Below are 23,815 nucleotides of genomic sequence, written 5' to 3'. Positions count from 1 at the left end.
GGCAGAGAATGCCCAGGGGGACTAGGCACAGAGGAGGAACCCGCCTGCCACAGCTGCTGTTCCTGGCTGAGCCTAGCTCTGTGTGCAGCCTAGCTGGAGTGGACAGCAGCGGCTCTGGAACTTCCAACCCAGCCCTAGGACAGTCGGGGACAATGGCAGCAGTGTGTGGGAGAAGTAGGGAGGGAAGGATGGGGGAAGTAGCATGCTGCTGGGCCTGGGGTGGAAGGGAGGGAGGGATTCTTACTTGCTTCTGGGACTTAAAGGAAAAGTCCCTGGCAGTTACTCCCCTGGTGTGGTGGACTAAAATGAAGGTGTGTTTGTCATACTGCACGTCCTGGTCTGTTGCACTGCACCTCCCCTATCCTAAGTGTCTGGCAGATGTTGTATTTTTCACACGATTAACATATTACCAGCCTCAAAGATGTTACTCCTAAATGTGGACCATCTTTGCAGCTGGTTTGTATTGTGTCTTAATTTGAACATACAGCATATTATATGTTCAGTGATAGGGCTTGGCTTGACATCTTCAGTGTCCCAGGGTACAATACTCCATGCCCCCTATCTATCCAGTGAACAAACTGGGGCTGTGCTAGGGCCCTGACCTATTCCAGAGCAATAACCAGGACTGTCAAGTACATTCTGCAGCAACCCATAGTGGGGGCAGGGCATGCTTGCTGTCCCTTCACCTTTGCAATGGAACTAGGGCTGTGCACATAGGCATGGGCCCCTTACACCGAGTGTGTAGGATTTGGGACTAGGACAATGAGGTAGATGAGGTTTTCTTTAGACAATTAGTGGAAGTTTCCAGATCACAGGCCCTGGTTCTCATGGGGGACTTCAGTCACCCTGACATGTGCAGGGAGGGCAATAAAGCAGCTCACAGGCAATCTAGGAAGCTTTTGGAGAGCATAGGGGGCAATTTCTTGGCGCAAGTGTTGAAGAGCTGTGCTCTTCTTCAGCTGCTGGTCAAAAACGGGCAACAATTGGTGGGGGATGTAGAAGTCGATGGCAGTCTGGGCAGAAGTGACTATGAGATGATCGAGTTCAGGATGCTGACAAAAGGAAGAAAGGAGAGCAGCAGAGTATTGTCACTAACTCAAGCCTTGTTGAGTATGGCCTCCCCTGGGAGGCCAGTCTCAAGGGGAAAGGAGTCCAGGAGAGCTGGTTGTATTGTTAAAGAAACTAGAGGTGCACTGATGAAGATTTTTCTGGCCAATACCTATGGCCGATTATTAGCCAGCCATATTAGCCGATACCAGTCCAATAGCTGATATGTAGCCTTGCAGTTTGGAGTTCAGCATCCAGCTGGTAAATCGAAGCGGGGTGTGGGGAGGAAAGAGGCATGGGAGGGAGGGTCAGATCAAAGCCCCTGCATTGAGAGAGGGAGTGGGGTTGGGCAGGGGCAGGCACTGCCAGCCAGGATGGGGCGAGGTGTGGGATGGAGCAGCCGACGGATCATCTGGGAGGCATGGGGATGATGGGCACCCTTAGGGGAGGCACTGGGGGCATGTACCCCCTGGATTTGTGTGTGGGGCAAGGGTGGGCTGCCTGCACAGGCTTGGGGGCTGTGCTGGCCTCTTCCCGGTGTGGGGGTGGGGCTGGGCCGGGCCGGGATTGTGCTCAGGGCAGGCGGGGGTAAAGCAGGGTAAGTGGCAGCAGCACTGGAAGCAGGGGCTATGGGTGGGCTACAGCCCCCCCAAAATTCCCTATAGCCACCCCCATCAGTCCCCTCCCAGCACCGCTGTCTGCCTTGCCTCCCCCAAGCACAGCCCTGGCCCAGCACCCCTGGCAGGGAAGAGGCTGGTGCAGCCTCTGGCCCTGAGCCCACAGCAGACAGCATGCCCTCACCCTGTGCACAGATCTGGGGGGGCGTGTGGCGGGGACCCACCTCCCCTCCCCACTTCCCTGTGTCCCTTAGACGAGCTGCCCATGGCTCTGCCCTGGCCCCAGCCCCACTACCTCTCTCATCATGGGGCTCTCATTCTGCCTCCCTCACACCCCACAGATTTACCCGTTTTCCCCACAGATTTACCAGCCAGATGCTGCTCTCCAAGCTGCCCAGCTGCATTCCTGGCTGCATGCATGTTGCAGCTGCATGCATGCACATAACATTTATCAGTGACAGTATCAGCTGCATCAGGCAAAAAAAGCCAGTTGCTGATATTGTCCATTTTCTTTTTATTAGTACTGATGCGATATGGGCCAATATATCGGTGCACCTCTATAAGAAACATTACTGAGGATGCAGGAGCAAACCATCCCAATTTGCAGGGAAAATAGCAGATATGGCAGGCGACCAGCTTGACTTAGCAGAGAAGTGTTCAGTGAGCTAAAACACAAAAAGGAAGCTTACAAGTGGAAGCTTGGACAGATGGCTAGGGAGGAGTATAAGAATATATACTCCTGAGGCTGAACTCCTCAATGAGTTCTTTGCCTCAGTGTTCCTAAGCGAGGGGCAAGACAAGTCTCTCACTGGGATTGTAGAGAGGCAGCAGCAGGGCGCCAGACTACCAAGCGTAGATCCTGAGATGGTGCAGAGTCACTTGGAGGAACTGGATGCCTTTAAGTCGGCAGGCCCGGATGAGCTCCATCCGAGGGTGCTGAAGGCACTGGCTGACGTCATTGCAGAGCCACTGGCGGTAATATTCGAACACTCGTGGCGCACGGGCCAGGTCCCGAAGGACTGGAAAAGGGCCAATGTGGTCCCCATTTTCAAGAAGGGGAGGAAGGAGGACCCAGGCAACTATAGGCCAGTCAGTCTCACCTCCATCCTAGGCAAAGTCTTTGAAAAAATTATCAAGGCTCACATTTGCGAGAGCCCGGCAGGAAAAATTATGCTGAGGGGGAACCAGCACGGGTTCATAGCAGATAGATCATGCCTGACTAATTTAGTCTCTTTTTATGACCAGGTTACAAAACACCTGGACACAGGAGGAGGGGTTGACGTCGTTTACTTAGACTTCAGGAAGGCCTTCAATATGGTATCCCACCCCATACTGGTGAACAAGTTAAGAGGCTGTGACTCAGATGACTACACAGTCCGGTGGGTGGCGAATTGGCTAGAGGGTCGCACCCAGAGTAGTGGATGGGTCGGTATCGACCTGGAAGGGTGTGGGCAGTGGGGTCCCGCAGGGCTTGGTCCTTGGACCGATACTCTTCAATGTCTTCATCAGCAACTTGGACGAGGGAGTGAAGTGTACTCTGTCCAAGTTTGCAGATGACACAAAGCTATGGGGAGAGGTGGACACGCCGGAGGGCAGGGAACAGCTGCAAGCAGACCTGGATAGGTTGGACATATGGGCAGAAAACAACAGAATGCAATTCAACAAGGAGAAATGCAAAGTGCTGCACCTAGGGAGGAAAAATGTCCAGCACACCTACAGCCTAGGAAATGACCTGCTTGGAGGCACAGAAGCGGAAGGAGATCTTGGAGTCCTAGTGGACTCCAAGATGAACATGAGTCGTCAGTGTGACGAAGTCATCAGAAAAGCTAATGGCACTTTATTGTGCATCAGCAAATGCGTGATGAACAGATCCAAGGAGGTGATACTTCCCCTCTCGGGCGCTGGTCAGACTGCAGTTGGAGTACTGTGTACAAGTTTGGGCGCCGCACTTCAAGAGGGATGTGCATAACCTGGAGAGGGTCCAGAGAAGGGCCACTCATATTGTTAAGGGCTTGTAGACCAAGCCCTATGAGGAGAGCCTAGGGCACCTGGACTTCTTCAGCCTCCGCAAGAAAAGGTTGAGAGGCAACCTTGTGGCTGCTTATAAGTTCATTATGGGGGCACAGAAGGGAATTGGTGAGGTTTTACTCACCAAGTCACCCCTGGGGGTTACAAGAAATAATGGCCATAAGCTAGCAGAGAGCAGATTTAGACTAGACATTAGGAAGAACTTCTTCACAGTTAGAGTGGCCAAAGTCTGGAACGGGCTCCCAAGGGAGGTGGTGCTCTCCCTTACCCTAGGGGTCTTCAAGAGGAGGTTAGATAGGCATCTAGCTGGGGTCATCTAAACACAGCACTCTTTCCTGCCTATGCAGGGGGTCAGACTCGATGATCTATTGAGGTCCCTTCTGACCCTAACATCTATGAATCTATGAATATTGCTCGGGCATGCAGAGATGAAATCAGGGAGGCCAAAGCACAATTGGAATTTCAGCTAGAAAGGGACATGAAGGGTAACAAGAATGGTTTCTATATGTATGTTAGGAACAAGAAGGCCAGGGAAAGCGTTAGTCCCTTACTGAACGGGAGAGGCAGCATAGTGATAGATGATGTGGAAAAGGCTGAAGTGCTCAATGCCTTTTTTACCCCAGTCTTCACAGGCAAGGTCAACTCCCAGACTATTGTATTGGGTAGCACAGTTTGGGGAGAAGGTGAGCCCTCAGTGATGAAAGAATAGGTTAGGGACTGTTTAGAAAAGCTGCATATGTACAAGTCTGTGGGGCTGGATGGGATGCTAAGGGAGTTGGCTGATGTGATTGCAGAGCTGCTGGCCATTATCTTTGAAAACTCATGGTGATGGTGGTCTTGAACAACTGGAAAAGGGCAAATATAGTGTCTGTCTTTAAGAAAGGGAAGAAGGAGGATCCAGAGAACTATAGACCAGTCAGCCTCACCTCCATCCCTGGAAAAATCATGGACCAGGTTCTCAAGGAATCCATTTCTAAGCACTTGGAGGAGAAGAAAGTGATTAGGAACAATCAGCATAGATTCACTAAGGTCAAGTCAACCTACCTGACGCCTTCTACAATGAGATGACTGGCTCTGTGGATGTGGGGAAAGCAGCGGGCATGATGCACCTTCACTTTAGCATAGCTTTTGATACAGTGTCCTATAGCATTCTTGCAAGCAAGCTGATGAAGTATGGGTTGGGTGAATGGACTGTAAGGTGGATAGAAAGCTGGCTGGATAGTCAGAGTCAACAGGTAGTGATAAAATGGCCCGATGTCTAGTTGGCAGTCAGTATCAAGTGAAGTGCCCCAAGTGTCGCTCCTGGAGCCAGTTTTGTTCAATATCTTCATTAACGATGTGGAAAACGGATGGAGTTCACTCAACGAGTTTGTAGATGGCACCAAGCTGCTGGGTGTAGTAGATACATTGGAGGGTAGGGCTAGGATTCAGAGTGACCTAGACAAATTGGAGGATTGGGCCAAAAGAAATCTCATGAGCTTCAACAAGGACAGGTGCAAAGTCCTGCACTTAGGATGAAAGAATCCCATGTGCCACTACAGACTTGGGACCAATTGGCTAAATAGCAGCTCTCCAGAAAAGGACCTGGGGATTACAGTAGACAGTAAGCTGGATATGAGTCGTCAGTGTGCCCTTGCTGCTAGCTTGCTTGGCAACATATTGGACTGCATTACTATGAGCGTTGCCAGCAGATCAAGGGAAGTGATTCTTCCTCTGTATTTTGCACTGGTGTATCTATATCTGGAGTAGTGTGTCCCCCACTGTAGAAGGGATGTGGACAAGTTGGGCAGAGTCCACTGGAGAGCAGTGAAAATAGTTCAGGGGCTGGAACACATGACTTATGAGGAGAGGCTGAGGGAACTTAGTTTATTTAGTTTGCAGAAGAGCAAACTGAGGGCAAGGTTTTTATAGCAGCCTTCAACTCCCTGAAGGGTGTGGTTCCTAAGAGGATGGAGCTAGACTGTTCTCATTGATGGCAGATGAGAGAACAAGGAGCAATGGTTTCAAGTTGCAGCAAGGGAAGTTCAGGTTGGACATTAGGAAAAACTTTCTTACTAGAAGGGTGGTTAAGCACTGGAACAGGTTACCTAGAGAGGTGGTGCAATCTCTATCCTTGAAGGTTTTTAAGACCCAGCTCCAGAAGGCCCTGGCTGGGATGATCTAGTTGGGAATGATCCTGTTTTGAGCAGGGGTTTAGACTAGATGAGCCTTCCAACTCTAATTTTCTGTGATTCTATGTAATGTCTTCCTAGTTAGTAGGATGCTAGTTTTTCTGAGCTTCGTACCTGATTCTGTTGCAGGTCCCAGCATTCAGAGTGGCTTACCACTCTGGAAAACTCCTGGTAGCAGGGTTTGGCAGCTTCAGTGAAGACTTCTAGAAGGCTATCTTGGCCTCAGGATAGATTTGGATGGATTAATTAGGTTTCTTTCTGCATGTCTGAGGCTTTTTTTTATCCCATATTGTTTGGAGTTTCTGCCCTCCTTTGAGACCAGCACACTGTGTCAGGAAATGAAGGAGATTTGTGTGGGGGATGAGTTGCATGTTGCACATGCTGAGTTGAACCAGCATGTTGATTAACAACTTTTAATCTTGGGAGAATTGTCCTTTAGCAAGCTTTGGAATTTGTTGGAGTCCACAGATCTTTGAGGGTTGCACCTGATGTGTGTTTATACCCATCTTTTACTTTCTCTCCCCACTGTGGGTATATTGGACTAAACATTATTTGCACGACATCTATAGGTAGAATTAGATCTAAATTATAGCTGTTATTCATTTTTGTAGTTTCTACAACAAGCAAATGGTAAGACCTCTAAAACATGAATGTTGGCCTTGCAATCCTTATTGTGGCAAAACTCCTGTTGCATCACTTGTAAGTTTAATGTCCTTACCATGAATGCTTCCCAGTGAGAGTAGAGAGCAGCATAAAAATCTGTTTTTTGATTATTCATATAAATGTGGAATCCTGTGTTCTTAAAACCAAAGTGCACAGTATTAGCTTCTTAGGGAGTAATGTTCTAATGTTTTACCAGGCACTTTCCTTGAGTTACAATTGGCTACAAGTCCCATTACCTGCAAGCGTTAAAAGTTGTGCTTGTCGATCCACAAAAGATTACATGAATCTTCAAAGTCCACTATATTCCTGCATTGCCAGGCTCTGCAGATGAACTGCACCTTTCTCCCGTGTAGTCAGAGGACCTAGTCACCATCCAGGTTAAACTTTTGTAAGAAACTATCTGGAGATAAGGAATTAGAGCAATTTCAATAGCTAAGGCAGTGGGTGTCAAACTTATGGGCTCCCAGGTCAGATCAAGCACATGGAGCCATGTGATCTGATCCGTATAGGGCATGTGCTGGCTCTGGCACTCCCCATACTGCGTGCCTGTCTGGGGCATGTCCTGCATGCATTCCTTGCATCAGACCAGCTTTGTATTCTGGCTCTGGGGCTGGCCCAGTGCACAGGGCTGGGCTGGCAGGGCACCACATGTAGCGCCACCCCATGCTGTCCCCTTGTGCTGTGTGCGCTGTGCATGGCAGGTCCAGTTTGTGCACTCTGCACAGCCCAAGTTGACGCTGGGATCATTCTGCATATGGCATGTGACCTGAGCTGGTCCAGGTGGGACGCTACATGCAGCCTGTGCCCCAGACTCCCTGTGCTCTGTGCAGCTCTGGGTTCAGTGGCATGCCTCATGAGCGGGCATGTTGCATGCAGCATACGAGCTTTATGTGGCACAGGATTGGTCCCAGACCCATGGACCAGCCCAGTGAACCTTACTTGGCCCCAGGGCTCAATGAGTTTTGACACCCCGGAGCTATGACAATTGGATGACCCTTGTTGAAGCAGAGTATAGTGTTTTGAGCTTTGTTTGCTCCTAAATGCTCTGCAAAAGGGAAGCTGACCTCTGGTCCCCAATGGGCAGCCAGGCAGCTCACTTTTGGGGTTGAATCCTGGCAGAAGCTGAGACATTGATACAGGGCTGAGGGAGGGGCGTTGTCTGATGCTCACTCACTCTGCTTGTTGTAGCATTGCAACAGCTTCCACTTACTTTGTTGAGTTGCTGGACTTGGTCCCAGGAAAGTGAAGAACTAGCAAAGGGAGGAGAATGAGAGAGATTTACTTATTTCTCCAGTTGTCATCAATAACTTTTCTTTGGTATCTGCAGGGTGCACACCTGCTAATAAGTAGGGGAAAAACTTTGGTAATATTTCATTAGAGGAGGTTACTTCAGTGTTCATTTGACAGACCAGGAGTTAGTTCAGTGCTCACCGCTGCCGTGGCAGCTCCTTGTTTTTGCTTTCTTCAGATCAGAACTTGCTTGTAGGACATTCCTGAACATGGCACCATAACTGAATTGTGCGCAGACTGCAGTCTGGTTTCTTGTGATATCTTAACATGTCCTAATTGTCTCTCCCCACAGGGTGCTGACTCTGGGAGGAGGACTGCCGCATTTGGAACACCTTAATCTCTCGGGTTGTCTTACTGTAACTGGCGCAGGCCTGCAGGATTTAGTCTCTGCTTGCCCTTCTCTGAATGACGAACACTTTTACTACTGTGACAACATTAACGGTAATGTCTCTTTCTATAAAGACGCATGATGATTTTCTGGGGCTCCATGGGATTTTTTAAAGTTTACTTTAATGTAGCACCAGACACCAGATTCATATGGTCTTAGTAGGTCCTTACCAGGATTTAGGTGGGTGTTAGATGCCCAAGTCCAAAGGAGCAGTTCAAATTAGCTTGGTGCCAGCTTCCTACGGCTGTATTACCTGCCTCAGTCCACTGTTTCCCTTCATTTGGGACTGCAAGAGTCATGGGGCTAGGAAGAGAGTTTTTAGCAGAGGGAGCCAGCCTTGGTAGCTTCTTGTTAGGATATTCCCCTGGGATTGGGGAATGCTTGGCAATGGCCCCTACTGTGAAGTTTATTTCTGTTTTTTTCAGCCTAATATGAAATGCTTTAGTATTTCCCATAGAGTATCTCTAAGTGCCTCTGGTCTTCCTGAATCCCTGTGGAGATGCCTAGCACCCCCTGTATGCTCTGTTCAAATGCTCAGATGCATAAACCCAAATTGTTCCTAGATCATATCTGTGAAGTTTCCCCAGTGACTATATGGGATTCCTAGACTTCTGGCTAGATCATTTTGAATCCTCTGGGACGGATGTATTCAATTGTAAGTCATTGCTCTGCCCAAATTTAAGTGCAGACTGAGGCAATTTGCATCCTGCCCTGAGTTTCTTGATTTATCCATGGAACCTTAACTCATTTCTTCATTTGCTCTGTTGGATCTTTCAAATTTTAAGTAGCTTGTAAACATATCTGTTTTCTTGTACTGGTGAGCAGTACCTAAGAAAACATGTTTGTGATTTCACATGAGGGAAATGGTATTATTTAGTCTGGAGAAGAGAGGACTGGGGGGGGGGGGGAAGGGATTTAATAACAACTTGGACTACCTGAAGGGTAGTTACAAAGAAGATGGAGCTGAACCGTTCTCAGTAGTGGCAGATAACAGAACAGGGAGCAATGGTCTCAAGTTGCAGCAAGGGCAATTTAGATATTAGGAAAAACTTTCTTTCTAGGAGGGTAATGAAGCACTGGAACAGGCTGTCCAGAGAGACTGTGGAATCTCCATCCTTGGAGGTTTTTAAGACTTGGCTAGACAAAGCCTTGCCTGGAATGAGATAGTTGGGGATAGCCCTTCTTGGAGGAGAGGATTGAACCAGCTGACCTCCCGAGGTCCCTTCCAAGCCTAATTTTCTATGATTCTTGAAGACGAGGGATGGGAGTTCTGAATATCCCATAATTCTTTTGTCATTGTTCTCAATGTCCGTTCCCTGCACCACTTTTTCAGTATCCATCTCTTCCTTCCTATTATAATGAGAAGGCAGAGGGAGCTCACTGGAAAGACATTGGCTCTTTTCCTTGACTTTTTGTTCCTTAAATATACCACTTTGTTACCACTGGGAGATACAGGTCCTAGAAGAACAGAGTAGCTGTTTTTGCACGCTTAGAGCAGTGCACTGAGTATTGGACTATCATTTTTAAGAGTTTTCATTTTATTTCTTGACCTTTTGCAAATTATAAGAGTTTTGAACTGAAAAGAGTTCTTCTCTGTGAACTGGCTTTCGTTAAACATGGATTTTGAAGACCCTCCATAAAGGGCAGTCACTTGAACAATATTTAGAATATGAGTATTATGCTTTAAAGATGGTGGGTATATGTTCATTCAATCCTCCCATTCTCATGCTATAACATTGGCCAGGGATGAATCTAGGTTGGGGAAAAATGTTGGTGGTGATGGGCGCTGGTCAATGTATACAATACAATTATAATGAGACCTTTGGCTGCTGCCACAGTTGGAGTTGGGTTCTGTTATGCCAGGTACAAGACAGATTCATGGGAAATTATGGCTCCTGTCCCTAACAACTTGTGTTCTGAGTATAATCAAATTATACAAGGTAAGTGTAATGCAAGAGAGAAGGGCAGGAACGGAGGGGAAAGCTAACAGAATGAGATCACGTTCTAATGGTTGACTGTGCATCTGATGGTTCTGAATTACTGGAACCTATTAAAAAAAAATCCACAATCACTGTGGATATTGACCTGATGTTCATATGATGTGTTGGAACCTGAAGGCGTGTTACAGTTTAGACACTGAAATCCCTTCTCGCATCCTTGGGATATAGCCAACTCAGGTGCAGAACGGTGGAGTTTTAACAATACAAGGGAGATTTGACAAGCAAAGAGTCCAGACCAGTTGGATGGAAAGGCTCGCATGGAGCTTTACTTGGTGCTGGATTATTAGGCCCTAGCAGTGGAGTGGAAAGTGAATATTATACCCAAACAGCCTGTGCTCATTACTCCTGCAGCTTTTTTCTTTTTCCTATGCCATGGATTTTGACTAGTGCACCCACCCACTTTTCTTGGTGATTTCCTTCCTTTCTTCCTACTAAAACAGTTGCCTTGCCAGACTGTTTCCACATCTCCCTTTAAATCAGGGGTGGGCAGAGTGCAGCCTGTGGGCCACATGCGGCCCACCAGGCCATTCTGTCCGGTCCGTGAGGCCCCTAAAAAATATAGAAAATTAATATTTATCTGCCCCTGGCTGCCTGTCATGCGGCCCTCGATGGCTTGCCAAAACTCAGGAAGTGGCCCTCTGCCCAAAATAATTGCCCGCCCCTACTCTAAATCCTTCACTGATGCCCTGTTTGCACTGTATTCGATTTAAACCTACTTTTTAAGGCTCTTTACAAACCTGGCCCACTCTCTCAGTTGTTTGTCACTCTCCCTCCCACCTTCCATTCTCTTAACAATACCAGCCTTGATCACACTGTCTGCATTTATCTCTACATTTTTTTCAGTCCCCCAACCAGTAACATATGAAACACCCTCCTCTTAGTTTGTGAAGTCATAAGAGTTTTTAAATATTACTATTTAGAGGAGCGAGACATAAGCATCTCCAAGCTGAGTACATTTGGAATATTACTGCTGTAATGGTGGCTGTGCCCTCTCTGGTTGCTGGTACCTGCATTTACTGTCATGTCTAAAATTAGATTGTGAGGTCAGAGACTGTCTTGCTTTGTTCTGTAAACCATTCACCATGGTTGTGGATGCTATCTATGTAACCTGTATAAAACAGTGTGGCAGAGGGCTGATTATGGGAGACAGAATATAATTGCCTCATTTACCCCTACTGTTGAGAGAAGTGTTGTATGATATTTAATGTTCTCTCAAATTAAGCATAGTTAAGGCCTTTACCTTCTGAGTACTGAAGCTTGGATAACTAACCATGGTGGGTAATAATATCCTTCATTAAACCCCCTCTACAGTTTATTTTGGATGGTATATTCCTAACTTCTCATTCAGCCTGGCATGTGGTACTACTTCTCATAATATTAAACAGACATCATATTCTATCCCAGATGTAGCTGCATTTCTGTGATTGTTGAAGTTATTCCTGTATCACTGCAGTTCTTCATAAATAAGAGCAGGAGGATTAATAATCAATTAAAGTGTTTTGTTTCATCTCCAGCAGCTTAAGTTTCTGTGGCTTTCATTTATCATACTTTGTACATCAGAAGCATTATACACGAAAGCACTGTAAAATAATTACCGAATTCTCTGCATGTTTGTGTGGTGGGGTTTTTTTGTTTTTTTTGTTCTCCACCTCTCTGGGGTTGTTTTGTGGAGAGGGGATGCGTAGTACGGTGTTGGAAAATTCCTCGTTCTTGAATCACAAAAAGTGGAACCTGAAGCATGGGATTACGAATGATTCAGGTTTTGCTTTGACATCTGTTAGCATGCAAGGTCTTCATTCCCAACTGCAAACTTTTCTTCATAGTTTTCCTGTAAATAGTGGGTCTGATGCCATCAGCCCAAGGCATGCATTCTCATGACCTAGATGGAGCAGGTCTCACTGGAGCTATGCTGTAGAGATGTTTGCAATTTTCACATTCTCATGAATGTGATGAGAACTGCTTGATGTGCATGCAGTTTTTATAGCTCCTGTTTCACTAGCAAGAGTCATATCACTTTATCCCAGCAGAGTTAAAGTGGTACAACTTTTGTGAGTAGATGAGTCCAGTATCTTGGTTTGAAAGAGCTCTTTCTACAAAGAAGTTTCTTGCTCTGAGACATTCTTGGTTTACTGGGGCTGTATAATGATATGGTTCAACTCTATACATGGAAAGACTCCAACAAGAGGTTACATATCCCATTGTAAAACTGACCTTGAGTTCCAGATAAGGCTGAGAATAGTTTGTCTGAATGCACACCTTTGCTGCTCAGCTTATTTCTAGAAAAAATATGATGACAAAGCATTTTACCCAAATGAGATGAAGCTAATGTGATCTCTTTGAATGAACTATGGTAACTAAAGTTTGGTTATGTTCTTCAGTTGTTCTGGTGCTAGTTCAGCTACAAGTTGCCTCCTTATTGCACTCCTGAGTCCAAAAATCTGGGTTGCAAGAGAGCTCAAAGGCCTAGGCTAAGGAATTGAGATGCTGGGGAAATAGGAGTTTGATTTTGATGATGATTAGTTTTGTTACAAAACTTTAAAGATCCACAGGAACAGAGCTTGCCTCTAGGTCTGTCAGTGTATTTTGAAACCTTTGCTCAGGGTACGGGATCCTGTATACTGACATTACTGCTGATTTGACTTGGTGCAAATGTTTTGGGTATTGCTTGCATCTTCTGGATAACTGGAATTCTGCTGAAAAGTTCAATGCTTTACTTCACTGAGTTTTAGATTGCCTAGCATGAGTTCCAAATAATATTGGCCTTATTCACTATTGTAGTTAATGCTCAATTTCATCACTTTTATTTTTCATCACTTTTCAGTGTGTTGCTCTTGTCATCTTCCCTCAAATGCTCCATGCATTTAAACAATCTAGAAGAAGAGTCTGTGCACTGGACTGAAATACTAAGATTCTTCTGACTTGCTGCGGATCTGAGGAGGAAAATATCTAACCTCTCTTTCTGTAACATTAAGCTACTTCCTGCCTCTCTGGGCTGTGGAAAAGAGAAGTTATTTCTGTTTCACAATTGGGTTTTGCACAGAGTTATGCATCCTTTGCTTAAACCACTGGGTATGTTTACAGCAGGGGTGGGCAAAATGGCAGATCTGGCCAGCATCTGGACTTCATTTCCCAGCAGCCCCTGCCCGTGTTGCTGTGACCAGTTTCCATGGAGACCCCAGCAGCAGTGGGGTGTGACAGTGTGCTGGGTTTCTGTAGAGACCAGTCCCAGCAGTGCTGGCATGGGGCATGGCTGGGCAGGGAGCTGCTCCGGGGCCAGGGCTGGGAACTTGCAGTGGCGACAGCATGGTCCAGAGCTGGGGCAGAGCCATGATCCACTGCCTGCACACTCCAGTGCAGGCAGCAGATTGCAGTTCTGCTCTGGCTTCAGACCACACTGTCACCACTACAAGATCCCGTCCCTGAAGCAGCTCCACACCAAGCCATGTGCCCTGCCAGCGCTGTTAGTGCCAGTCTCCATTGAAACCCTGGCTCCACCGTGTTATGCCTTTGCTGCTCCTGGGGTCTCCATGGAAATTGATTGCAGCGATTGCTGGGAAATGGAGTCTGCTGTGGGCCCAGTCTGGCTCACAGGCCGGAATTGGCCCACCCCAGTTTACCACTGTAAACTATATCAGAAACTATAGCTTTAATATACTGCCATTAGAGCTTACATTGACTTTGTAGCTTCGCTCTGGTGGTAAAAACATAGATAAAAGGGACATAGCCCTAAGCTGTTACTTGAACAATTAGTTCATTGCAGCTAATGCTACTGTCCAGACTGGGTAAACTGGTAACTTTTGCATGGTGCCTTGAAATGAACAAAGTCTGACTGGATCAGTTTGAAAAAGTGGATATCCAGTCAAGACCTTCCGATCAGGATGCCCTATCTCAACGTATATGGGTTCAAAGCAAGGGTTGTTTATATCAGCATCAAAAATGACCTCAGCTGGGATGGAGGGACGTGGGGAGGGAGACGCAGTAAAATATGACAGTGTTGTTGTCTTTGAAGCTGTGTTGCAATGTACATCCTGTGGCAAGCTGAATAAGTAAGTGATCCTCTGTACTGTGTCAGCTGAAGTACCTACCTGTTCTTCAAGTGCATTACAGCAATCCAAGTTCAAGGTGATGCCATATTCCATATACCATGCCACATCAGGTAATGCCATATACCATATCCTGTGCCACATGTCCCTGCAATATGACACTTATCTTCTGTTGGAAAGGCAGAATGAAGGAAAAGAAAAGAGAGGTTTTCTTTTCCAGTCTTTGCTGCTATGGTCTTGACTGAGCCAGGCAGTGAAGTCCAAGGGAGGGGAGTACTGTCATGAGAATCATTTCCCCTTCCACTACTCTGCGAACACACAGCTCTGCCAGTACAGCTATTGGCAATGGCTATGAGAGAGTTAAACCTGTAGCTGCATTGGCCCTGCAGCAGGGTCGGGGGAAATAACACTGATGAGTAGATTCTACTCTTATCTCAAGCAGTCCTGGTGGAGATGGTGCTGAACACAACCCCCTGCCTCCATTTTGGATGGCTAATTTTCAGGAAAAAATGTGAATGTGATATACGGATAAATACGGTATTATATTATTGCCTTAGAATGTGGCACAACTAATTGTGACTATGAGAGAAGAGGTTATTACAGGTGCACCAGCCACAGACTTTTTAAAAAAGTGTAATTTGTGGCCTTCCCTGTGAGGAGATAAAATGCCATAACCTGCAAACCTCAAAACTGAGAGCAGCATATAGTCTCTCCATTGAAGAAGTCCAGTACCAGAGGTGTAACAACCAGGTACTGCATCCTGGGCGGAAGCTGGAGTAGGGCCGGTGGCAGCATCTGCTGTTCTCATGCCCCCTCTAAGTAGGTGTACCAAATTATGCTACTGGCCAAATTGTCTCCATGTTTTCTGGATTAAGATTTATCCAGTTCATATTTAGGTAAGAGAAATATATATCCTTCTTCTGCCATCCCCCATGTTCACATGGGGGGGGAAGTGGGAAGAAGAACAATATGGTTTTATTGCAAGATTCAACAGCATATTTGAGCTAAACAGATTCTTTTGATAGTGGAAATCCAGTCCAACAGAGGGAAGCATAAATTAAAATGTAAAGGTTGGATGCAAAATATAAAAATAAACATTCAGGAAGCAAAAAAGAAACTTAAAGAGCAAATAGCCAAAGATAAAAAATGCTCACGTATAGTGAAGTGAGATAAGGAAACAAACAAGAAATTCACAAAGTGTAGCAGAAAGGGAGACTGGGAGAGAATAGCTAGGCCTGCAGAACTATTGGTAAAATGTGAAGTTAGTGAGGGCAGGGATACCCTAGAGAAACTGAAAGGTTACTTGGTACATAGTGTAGGACGGGGTAGGCATCCTCCAGCACTTGTGCCAGTGTGTGGCACATGAAGACGTTTTGCTTGACACATGTGCCTCAGGATGGACGGTGCAGAAGGGGCCAGGGCTATGTTGCCACAACAAGGATCAAGCCCCTCTTGGCTCCCCCGCCATCTGTCCCTGGCACACATGCCAACATCTTACAAGTCCAGGTTGCAGGTGTTTTTGGCACTCTGCCCAAAAATGTTGCCATCCCCTGCTTTAGGATGTTGGAGAGAGAAGTTCTTTTGGCTGAATAAATGGGGAAATGCTAAAATTTGAGAAATGCTTGAGTTACTAACAAGAAGTCTTTGTTTAGTGTTATTTAAAAAGAAAACAAATAACAACCCTATCTGGCATCAAGCTAGGAATGGCCAGCCATTAATGAATGGGGGTGCTTTATTTCAATATTGAGTCATAAAACACCTGAAATTATTTTAGCATATCAAAGAAAATTGAAGACAGGAGGGCCAGAGAGATGTAGTTTAACTGAAATTCAGGTTCTTGTGGAAGCTAAGTAGCTAGGGCCTAAGAAGCAAAGAACTGTCATAGATCGGGAATTGGCGAGAAAAAGAGTAGAAAATAAGTATTTCATTTTCAGCATGAGTTAAGATTCATAGGGTCCGTTTCCAGGAATAGTGTTGCTTTTAAGATGGTTATTCATGATTTTGAAAATGAGGTGGCAGCACTTCCAAACAAGTTAAGAGAAGATTGTGAGGAGCTGCACCAAAATCTACAGATTACATTACCTTTCACTTTTAAGGTAAATTAAATAAATTTTACTTTGGAAGGAACAATTTTAACTACTTGTATGTATTTTCTGGGCTTTAAATTAACTGTAGCCACTCAGGGAGCAAAAGGCAGGTAGTGTTAAAGCATAAGAAAGAATGAGGTGAAAAACAGCATAACGGTAGCCTAATACCATTTTATAATCTAATGGCATGCATGATTCTGGATGTATTATTTTGAACAAGCTCTAGCAGTAATGGAAAGGGCCCAGAGATCCTCTCAAAATGATTTGACTGGCCCAGTAGACTGTGATAGGAAAGCCAGGAGACTGCTACAACTTTAGGCTACTTACAGACACGGAAAGAAAAAAAAATACCAGCGCTTTACTTTAAAGTCAGCATGCCTCTGCACTGAGCGTATCCTACGCCTGCCCAGAACAGGCATTGTGTTAGTTTGACTTGGCTTGCCCAATGTCTATATAGGTTGGGTGCTTCAGTGGGGCTGTTTGGCACTTTTATCTAATCGCTGATTGAATGAGCTATTAGATAAAAGCGCCAAAAAGCCTTGCTGAATCGCCTGATCTATACGACCCAGGGGAACTGGGTCGAACTAACACGCTTCCTCTTCTGGTAAAGTGGTGGTTTTTTCATGTCTGTCAGCAGCCTTAAAGCGTTCCTGCCAAGAGCATGTGGTCAGTCCCTTTTCCCTGCCCAGCGCTCCAGGAAGTGCCATGTCTCACTAGCATTGCTAGAAGTGCCTCCTACGCATGCAGTGTGGAGGGCCAGAATCTGGTGCAGTGATTAGAAAGATTTGATCAGAAAATATTCCTCTAAATGGGTCCTTGTTGCACTGTCTCTGGTTGTCTTCCTGCAGCACAAATTCAACATACTGACAAACTCTTTTTTACTGCTCTGCAGACAAGTCCAGGTGCCTTTTATTGTCCTCATGCTTGAATAAAATTGCTATTTAAATTGTTCTTCAGAATTTGGCTCATTCTGAAGCAGGAAATGGTTATTCCCAGGCACCAGGTGGTGTTTTCAGTGCTGGCACATAGAAAAATCATTTCACTTGAGAGCTAATCACATCTGACTAGTTCTCTAGTTATAGCTAGAGAACAAATCGGGACAGAAAGCATCTAAATGCTGTTGTCAGCAGTGTTGTTTCTCTGTCCATAACCATATTTCAAATACATTAAAACAATGCCTTAACACTGGATTCAGGGTTGTCTGGTTTCATTTGTATTTTTAGTGCAGTAAGGGGAGGAGGTGGGTAGTGTTAAATGATTTTCCACACAGTTTAAATTGATTGTGAATAGCTGAATTTGGTGGGAAACCAGAGTTCAGCAAGTTGAATGGAAGTAAATGTTGTGTCTTCAAAAGGGTAACATCATACATACGGCCAAAACTGAGGGAATCCTGTAGTGCTAATGATAATAGTTTGCTCTCTGTATATACTCTTTTAAGTATTTTAAATCAAAGGAGAAACGGTAAGTGACGGTAAGTGAAGTCGGGTAGAATTACAATAGCAATGTTTGAATTCACGTAAGTTTTATATGAGTTGTGCAGCTTATTCCTGGCTGACAGATTCTTTGGTATGGGGTCAGATAGTCCACTAAGATGTAGTTCTGTTCAATCTTTATTCTGACTCGGTACATACATGTTAGCTGACAGGCTTTTATTTGTCTGCATCGGTTAAAATCCCATTTCAGTTTTTGAGGGGATTTAGATTGATCAGGGGGACACTCTCACTTTTAAAATATTCTCTAATTTGTAAAAATGTTCAAGTGTTATCTGCAAATTAAGCTTTTATGTATGTAATAGTGTTTTGGAAAGAAATTGTGAACTACAGTAATAAAAAGGTGAAGCTGACGTTACAACTGTGATGCATCATTTTTCTTTTTAGAGTTGGGACAGACACAGGGTAGTTATTCAGACATGCAGATGTGTAGCTGAATATTAGTTTGTGGAGATAAATGTGCTGAAAATGTTCAAGTGTGTGATCTCATATTCTGTACACATGATAACTACAGCATTCATGGATTTCAGTAGCAGTGAGTTTTGGTGACTGAAACTCATGGTTAAGATTATCTATGTACAAAAAGCCTGATTTCAAAATAATTCCTCACAACTCCCACAGCTTAGCCCCATTGCACTTTCATTATATAAAAAGGGTGGAGTAACCTAACACTTATCATAAAAAATTGTTTCCATTACAGAGGGAATATAAATTTGCCTGGTTTTAAAAGCACGGTTATAGAAATCAGGTTATGATTTTGAATAAACACAGTGGTCATAATGAAGATGCTTTCTGTACATTCTTGAATTTCTAGTGAGAATGCAAGAGATCTAACTAGTGAGGAGTTTTTCCAGGAAAATAAATTCCAGGCTAAAAGCCACCTCCATAGAAGCACACTTCCTCGCTTCTAAACTCCCATTTCTTTGTTTAAATTATCTAGTGCATAAATCACCAGGTTGCCATGGTAGTCCTGAAAATGAGCAGAACTTGTTTTTCCTCCTTTAACATTTGTTCTGTTTTCATGCAGGTCCTCATGCTGAAACCGCCAGTGGATGCCAGAACTTGCAGTGTGGTTTTCGGGCCTGCTGCCGCTCTGGCGAATGACCCCTGACTTCTGATCTTTCAGTCTACTTCATTTAGCTGAGCAGGCTTCCTCTCATGCACTTTACTTCCAGTCCACATCTTGTGTTAACAATTCTTTCTGGAGTGCGATTTGTTATACTGGTCCCTCCTTCCCCACAGCTTTACAATCTTGATCCTGAGTGTCCTGTACAGTGTTGTACTGATCTCACAGAATCTCATTTGGTTTGAAAGGTGGTGGGTTTTATTTTACTTAATTTGAGGGAGATGGGAAAACGCATCAGATTTTTTTAATGCCACTTTTTCCAGGTTTGGCACTTAAATATACTTTTATTGGATTTTTTATGTTGAGTGGAACTTAATCTCTCTCTCTCTGTGTCTCTCTCTCTCTCTCTAACCCACAATTAGAACATAAAGCTTTGCAAATAATTTGAAATATACTTTTTGTTATTTGGGTAACAATATACATCTTTAGAAGTGTTGTTTCTCCCTCTTTCCTCTGACCCCTAAAGTCCTTCCTTATGCTGCAAAATTAGGGAAGGGCCAATCTTTCCTATAGCACTGATTTTTGTATTTGGGCTTGAAAAATTATATTAAAATAAAACATTCCCATCAACACAACAGGTTTACTTAGCACTCAAAATCAGTATAATTCTAAGGTGTAATGACACAATGTACAGTGCTGTATGACTCCACAAGTCATTTGTGTATGTATGGTAACTCCAGAGCAGCCCCGGGGGATCTGCACCGTCTCTTCTTATAAAATCTGTTAAGATGCTAAATTTTGAAAGGGAGTTTCAAAGTGTTAAGTTTTCAACCATATGAACATATGTACCAATCAATAAACATGTCTTTGAGGACTTAACCAATGATGAATAATCAATTTTGATCTGAACACGGGGAGTACTTGCGGCCGCATGTAATTTGGAGTGGAGATTGGAAAAAAATCTGCTGTTAGAAACAGCGCCCTGCATATTCTTCCTTACTGTCCTAGTCTCAGTACAACTGCAAGTTGGCAGAATTCTTTGGAAGAGCCCATTAGGAAGCATATATTCAGGAAACTCTGGCTCCTTATTTTGACATATTACTCATTGATATTTGATTCCCCATTGATTGGATAAACATGTGAAAGGGCTGTTGCCGTGCTATATCAAGCTTGCAGGTTTCTCGGATCTCCACTTTCCATAGGCTAGTGGTCTGACCAGGAAACTATCAGGTAAAAGGTAGGTGATGGCTTTGGTATTGAATTATGCCTTTGGCCTTGGGCAAGGCAAGAATGCCTTGTTTGTGACTCTTGATAAGGCACAGGTATGAGTTAGCTGCCAAGCTGCTCAGTATAATCAGGATGCAGGCATTTAGGCACCTACAGAACTCTTATCAGCGAAAGGCAGAGGTAATTGTTAGTGGCTACTGAATGGAAGTTTGGAGGGTTTACATTTTTGGACTGAGGTGTTGAAACCCTTCTGTCAGGTTGGCCCAGTGTACCTTTGCCAGACTCGCAGCACCGTATCACATGCTGACAACATGGAAAAGTCATAAACAAGGAAAGAGAAACCCCTGGGAGCAAAAGTCTGCAAGTGTTTGGAGGGCAGAAGCTCTGGAGATACTGCACACCAATGGTCAGGGTTGGTGTTTTAGCTATTAGGTGTGACTGTTGATGTAACCACACAGTGCTGTGGATGGGACACTGGAGGGAGTCAAGGAACTTTTGCTTCTATTCCAGAATCGACTACCGACCTGCTTTGTGGTCTCAAGTAAGTTGCTTTGCTTTGCTTCTGTTTCTCCTTACTGCCCGTTACTTAACTTGCACATTTTAAACTAAATTAGGCAGAGATTGTCCAGTGTTACGTTTTTGTAAAGTGCCTAGTACACTAGGGCATGCATTGCAGTTGAGATCTCTGTGCTGTGGTAGAACTGATAACAAACGGACAGGGAAGTTTTCTGACAGTAGGAGCTACTGCAACATTTTGCTGGGACCGTCTGATCCCAGCAGTCTTTCCTGCCCAAGTGCACGATGGCTGGACCTGATGATCTGTAAGGTCTCTTCCAGCCCCTAAAAAACTATGAAACTATTTCACACGAGGAAAATGATGGATGATCCATTGCTTGGTACATTTATGACTACACTGTCAAAATACTTTAATCTTCAATAACTGGATTACTCCATAATTTTCCATTTGGGGGATTTATTGTCTCTCTAAAGTATCTAAGTGTTACACTGCTTTGTAAGTCCTAGACTGTTCATAACATGTAAAAAATCATTTTATGTTGTCAGTGGGGGACAGTGATCACCTAATAATAGAATTCACCATAAGACGGCGAGTGGGTAAGGTAACTAGCAGGGTGAAAGTGCTAGACTTTAGGAAAGCTGATCTCAATGCACTCAGGCGATTAGTCAAGGACGCACTGCAGAGTAGGAGTTTTGAAGTCATGGGAGCCCAAGAAGGGTGGCTGTGCCTTAAGGAAACGATCCTTTGGGTACAAAGCGAGACGATCCCCATATGGGGTAAAAGAGGGAAAGGGGCCAGGAGGCTTCCCTGGCTGACCGCAGAAATCCAGGGCAGCCTAAGGGCCAAAAGGGGAGCACATAAAAAGTGGAAACAGGGAGAGATCACCAAAGACGAATATACCTCCTCTGCTCGTGCTTGTAGGGAGGCAGTTAGACGGGCCAAAGCTACATGGAGCTGAGGATGGCATCCCAAGTAAAGGACAACAAGAAATTGTTTTTTAGATATATAGGGAGTAAACAGAAGGCCCAGGGAGGAATAGGACCCCTGCTAAATGGGCAGAAACAATTGGTGACAGACAGGGGGGACAAGGCTGAACTCCTCAATGAGTTCTTTGCCTCAGTGTTCCTAAGCGAAGGGCACGACAAGTCTCTCACTGGGATTGCAGAGAGGCAGCAGCAAGGCGCCAGACTTCCACGCGTAGACCCTGAGATGGTGCAGAGGCACTTGGAAGAACTGGATGCCTTTAAGTCGGCAGGCCCGGATGAGCTCCATCCGAGGGTGCTGAAGGCACTGGCTGACATCATTGCAGAGCCACTGGCGGGAATATTCGAATGCTCGTGGCGCACGGGCCAAGTCCCAGAGGACTGGAAAAGGGCCAATGTGGTCCCCATTTTCAAGAAGGGGAGGAAGGAGGACCCGGGCAACTATAGGCCAGTCAGTCTCACCTCCATCCTTGGCAAAGTCTTTGAAAAAATTATCAAGGCTCACATTTGCGAGAGCCCGGCAGGACAAATTATGCTGAGGGGAAATCAGCCCGGGTTCGTGGCAGGCAGATCGTGCCTGACCAATCTAGTCTCTTTTTATGACCTGGTCACGAAACGCCTGGACACAGGAGGAGGGGTGGATGTCGTATACTTAGACTTCAGGAAGGCCTTCGATACGGTATCCCACCCCATACTGGTGAACAAGAGGCTGTGATGTGGATGACCGCACAGTCCGGTGGGTGGCGAATTGGCTGGAGGGTCGCACCCAGAGAGTCGTGGTGGATGGGTCGGTTTCGACCTGGAAGGGTGTGGGCAGTGGGGTCCCGCAGGGCTCAGTCCTTGGACCGATACTCTTTAATGTCTTCATCAGCAACTTGGACGAGGGAGTGAAATGTACTCTGTCCAAGTTTGCAGATGACACAAAGCTATGGGGAGAAGTGGACATGCTGGAGGGCAGGGAACAGCTGGAAGCTGACCTGGACAGGTTAGACAAGTGGGCAGAAAACAACAAAATGCAGTTCAACAAGGAGAGATGCAAAGTGCTGCACCTAGGGAGGAAGAATGTCCAGCACACCTACTGCCTAGGGAATGACCTGCTGGGGTGGCACGGAAGTGGAAAGGGATCTTGGAGTCCTAGTGGACTCCAAGATGAACATGAGTCGGCAGTGTGACAAAGACATCAGAAAAGCCAATGGCACTTTATCGTGCATCAGCAGATGCATGACGAATAGGTCCAAGGAGGTGATACTTCCCCTGTATCGGGCGCTGGTCAGACCGCAGTTGGAGTACTGCGTGCAATTCTGGGCGCCGCAATTCAAGAGGGATGCAGATAACCTGGAGAGGGTCCAGAGAAGGGCCACTCATATGGTTAAGGGCCTGCAGACCAAGCCCTACGAGGAGCAACTAGAGAACCTGGACTTTTTCAGCCTCCGCAAGAGAAGGTTGAGAGGCGACCTTGTAGCTGCCTATAAGTTCATCACGGGGGCACAGAAGGGAATTGGTGAGGATTTATTCACCAAGGCACCCCCAGGGGTTACAAGAAATAATGGCCACAAGCTAGCAGAGAGCAGATTTAGATTGGACGTTAGGAAGAACTTCTTCACAGTTCGAGTGGCCAGGGTCTGGAACGGGCTTCCAAGGGAGGTGGTGTTCTCCCCTACCCTGGGGGTCTTCAAGAGGAGGTTAGATGAGTATCTAGCTGGGGTCATCTAGACTCAGCACTCTTTCCTGCCTATGCAGGGGGTCGGACTCGATGATCTATTGAGGTCCCTTCTGACCCTAACATCTATGAATCTATGAAAATATGGTATTACTGATTCCCCTGAGAACTAGTGGCGAGGTGTTGTAATAGGACCAAGTGCAGGCAGCTGTTTCTGGAGAGCTAGTTTTGCCTGCTCTGCCCTTTGGCTTGTGCAGACCAATGTAAGTTACCCCAGTTTAAAGGTGTGTGTCCATACCCATAGATTCCTTGATATTTTCACTGTTAGCTTCCGTGCTGCCCTGGCTCATCCTTCATGACACCTTTGTCCCCAAGTCAGTTTATGGTTCTATACTGGCTCCCTTTCATCTCTAGGTTCAATTATCTGTAGTTCAGTACAGCTGGTTGAGGTGCAGCAGAAATATTTTAAATCTAGTTTCTATTATGGAAATGATTCTTACTTATAATGGTGGTGAAAGAATTTAGATGAACAAGACCT

The 23,815-nt window shown here is 45.4% G+C and overlaps 1 protein-coding gene across 1 annotated transcript in view; it reads left to right on the top strand.

Moving 5' to 3' along the window:
- Positions 1-19,769, top strand: part of FBXL5 (F-box and leucine rich repeat protein 5) — a 65,698-nt gene extending 45,929 nt beyond the window's left edge. The window contains exons 10-11 of the mRNA XM_006270611.4: positions 8,109-8,257; positions 18,852-19,769. Of these exons, the coding sequence (XP_006270673.2) occupies positions 8,109-8,257; positions 18,852-18,928 (226 nt within the window). The 3' untranslated portion in view covers positions 18,929-19,769. The remainder of the gene's footprint in view (positions 1-8,108; positions 8,258-18,851) is intronic.
- Positions 19,770-23,815: the final 4,046 nt, after the last annotated feature.

The sequence above is a fragment of the Alligator mississippiensis genome, chromosome 2 (assembly GCF_030867095.1).
Source record: "Alligator mississippiensis isolate rAllMis1 chromosome 2, rAllMis1, whole genome shotgun sequence".
NCBI lineage: Eukaryota > Metazoa > Chordata > Crocodylia > Alligatoridae > Alligator > Alligator mississippiensis.
The sequence above is the reverse complement of the archived record's forward strand: the minus strand, read 5'-3'. Positions and strand labels throughout refer to the sequence as shown.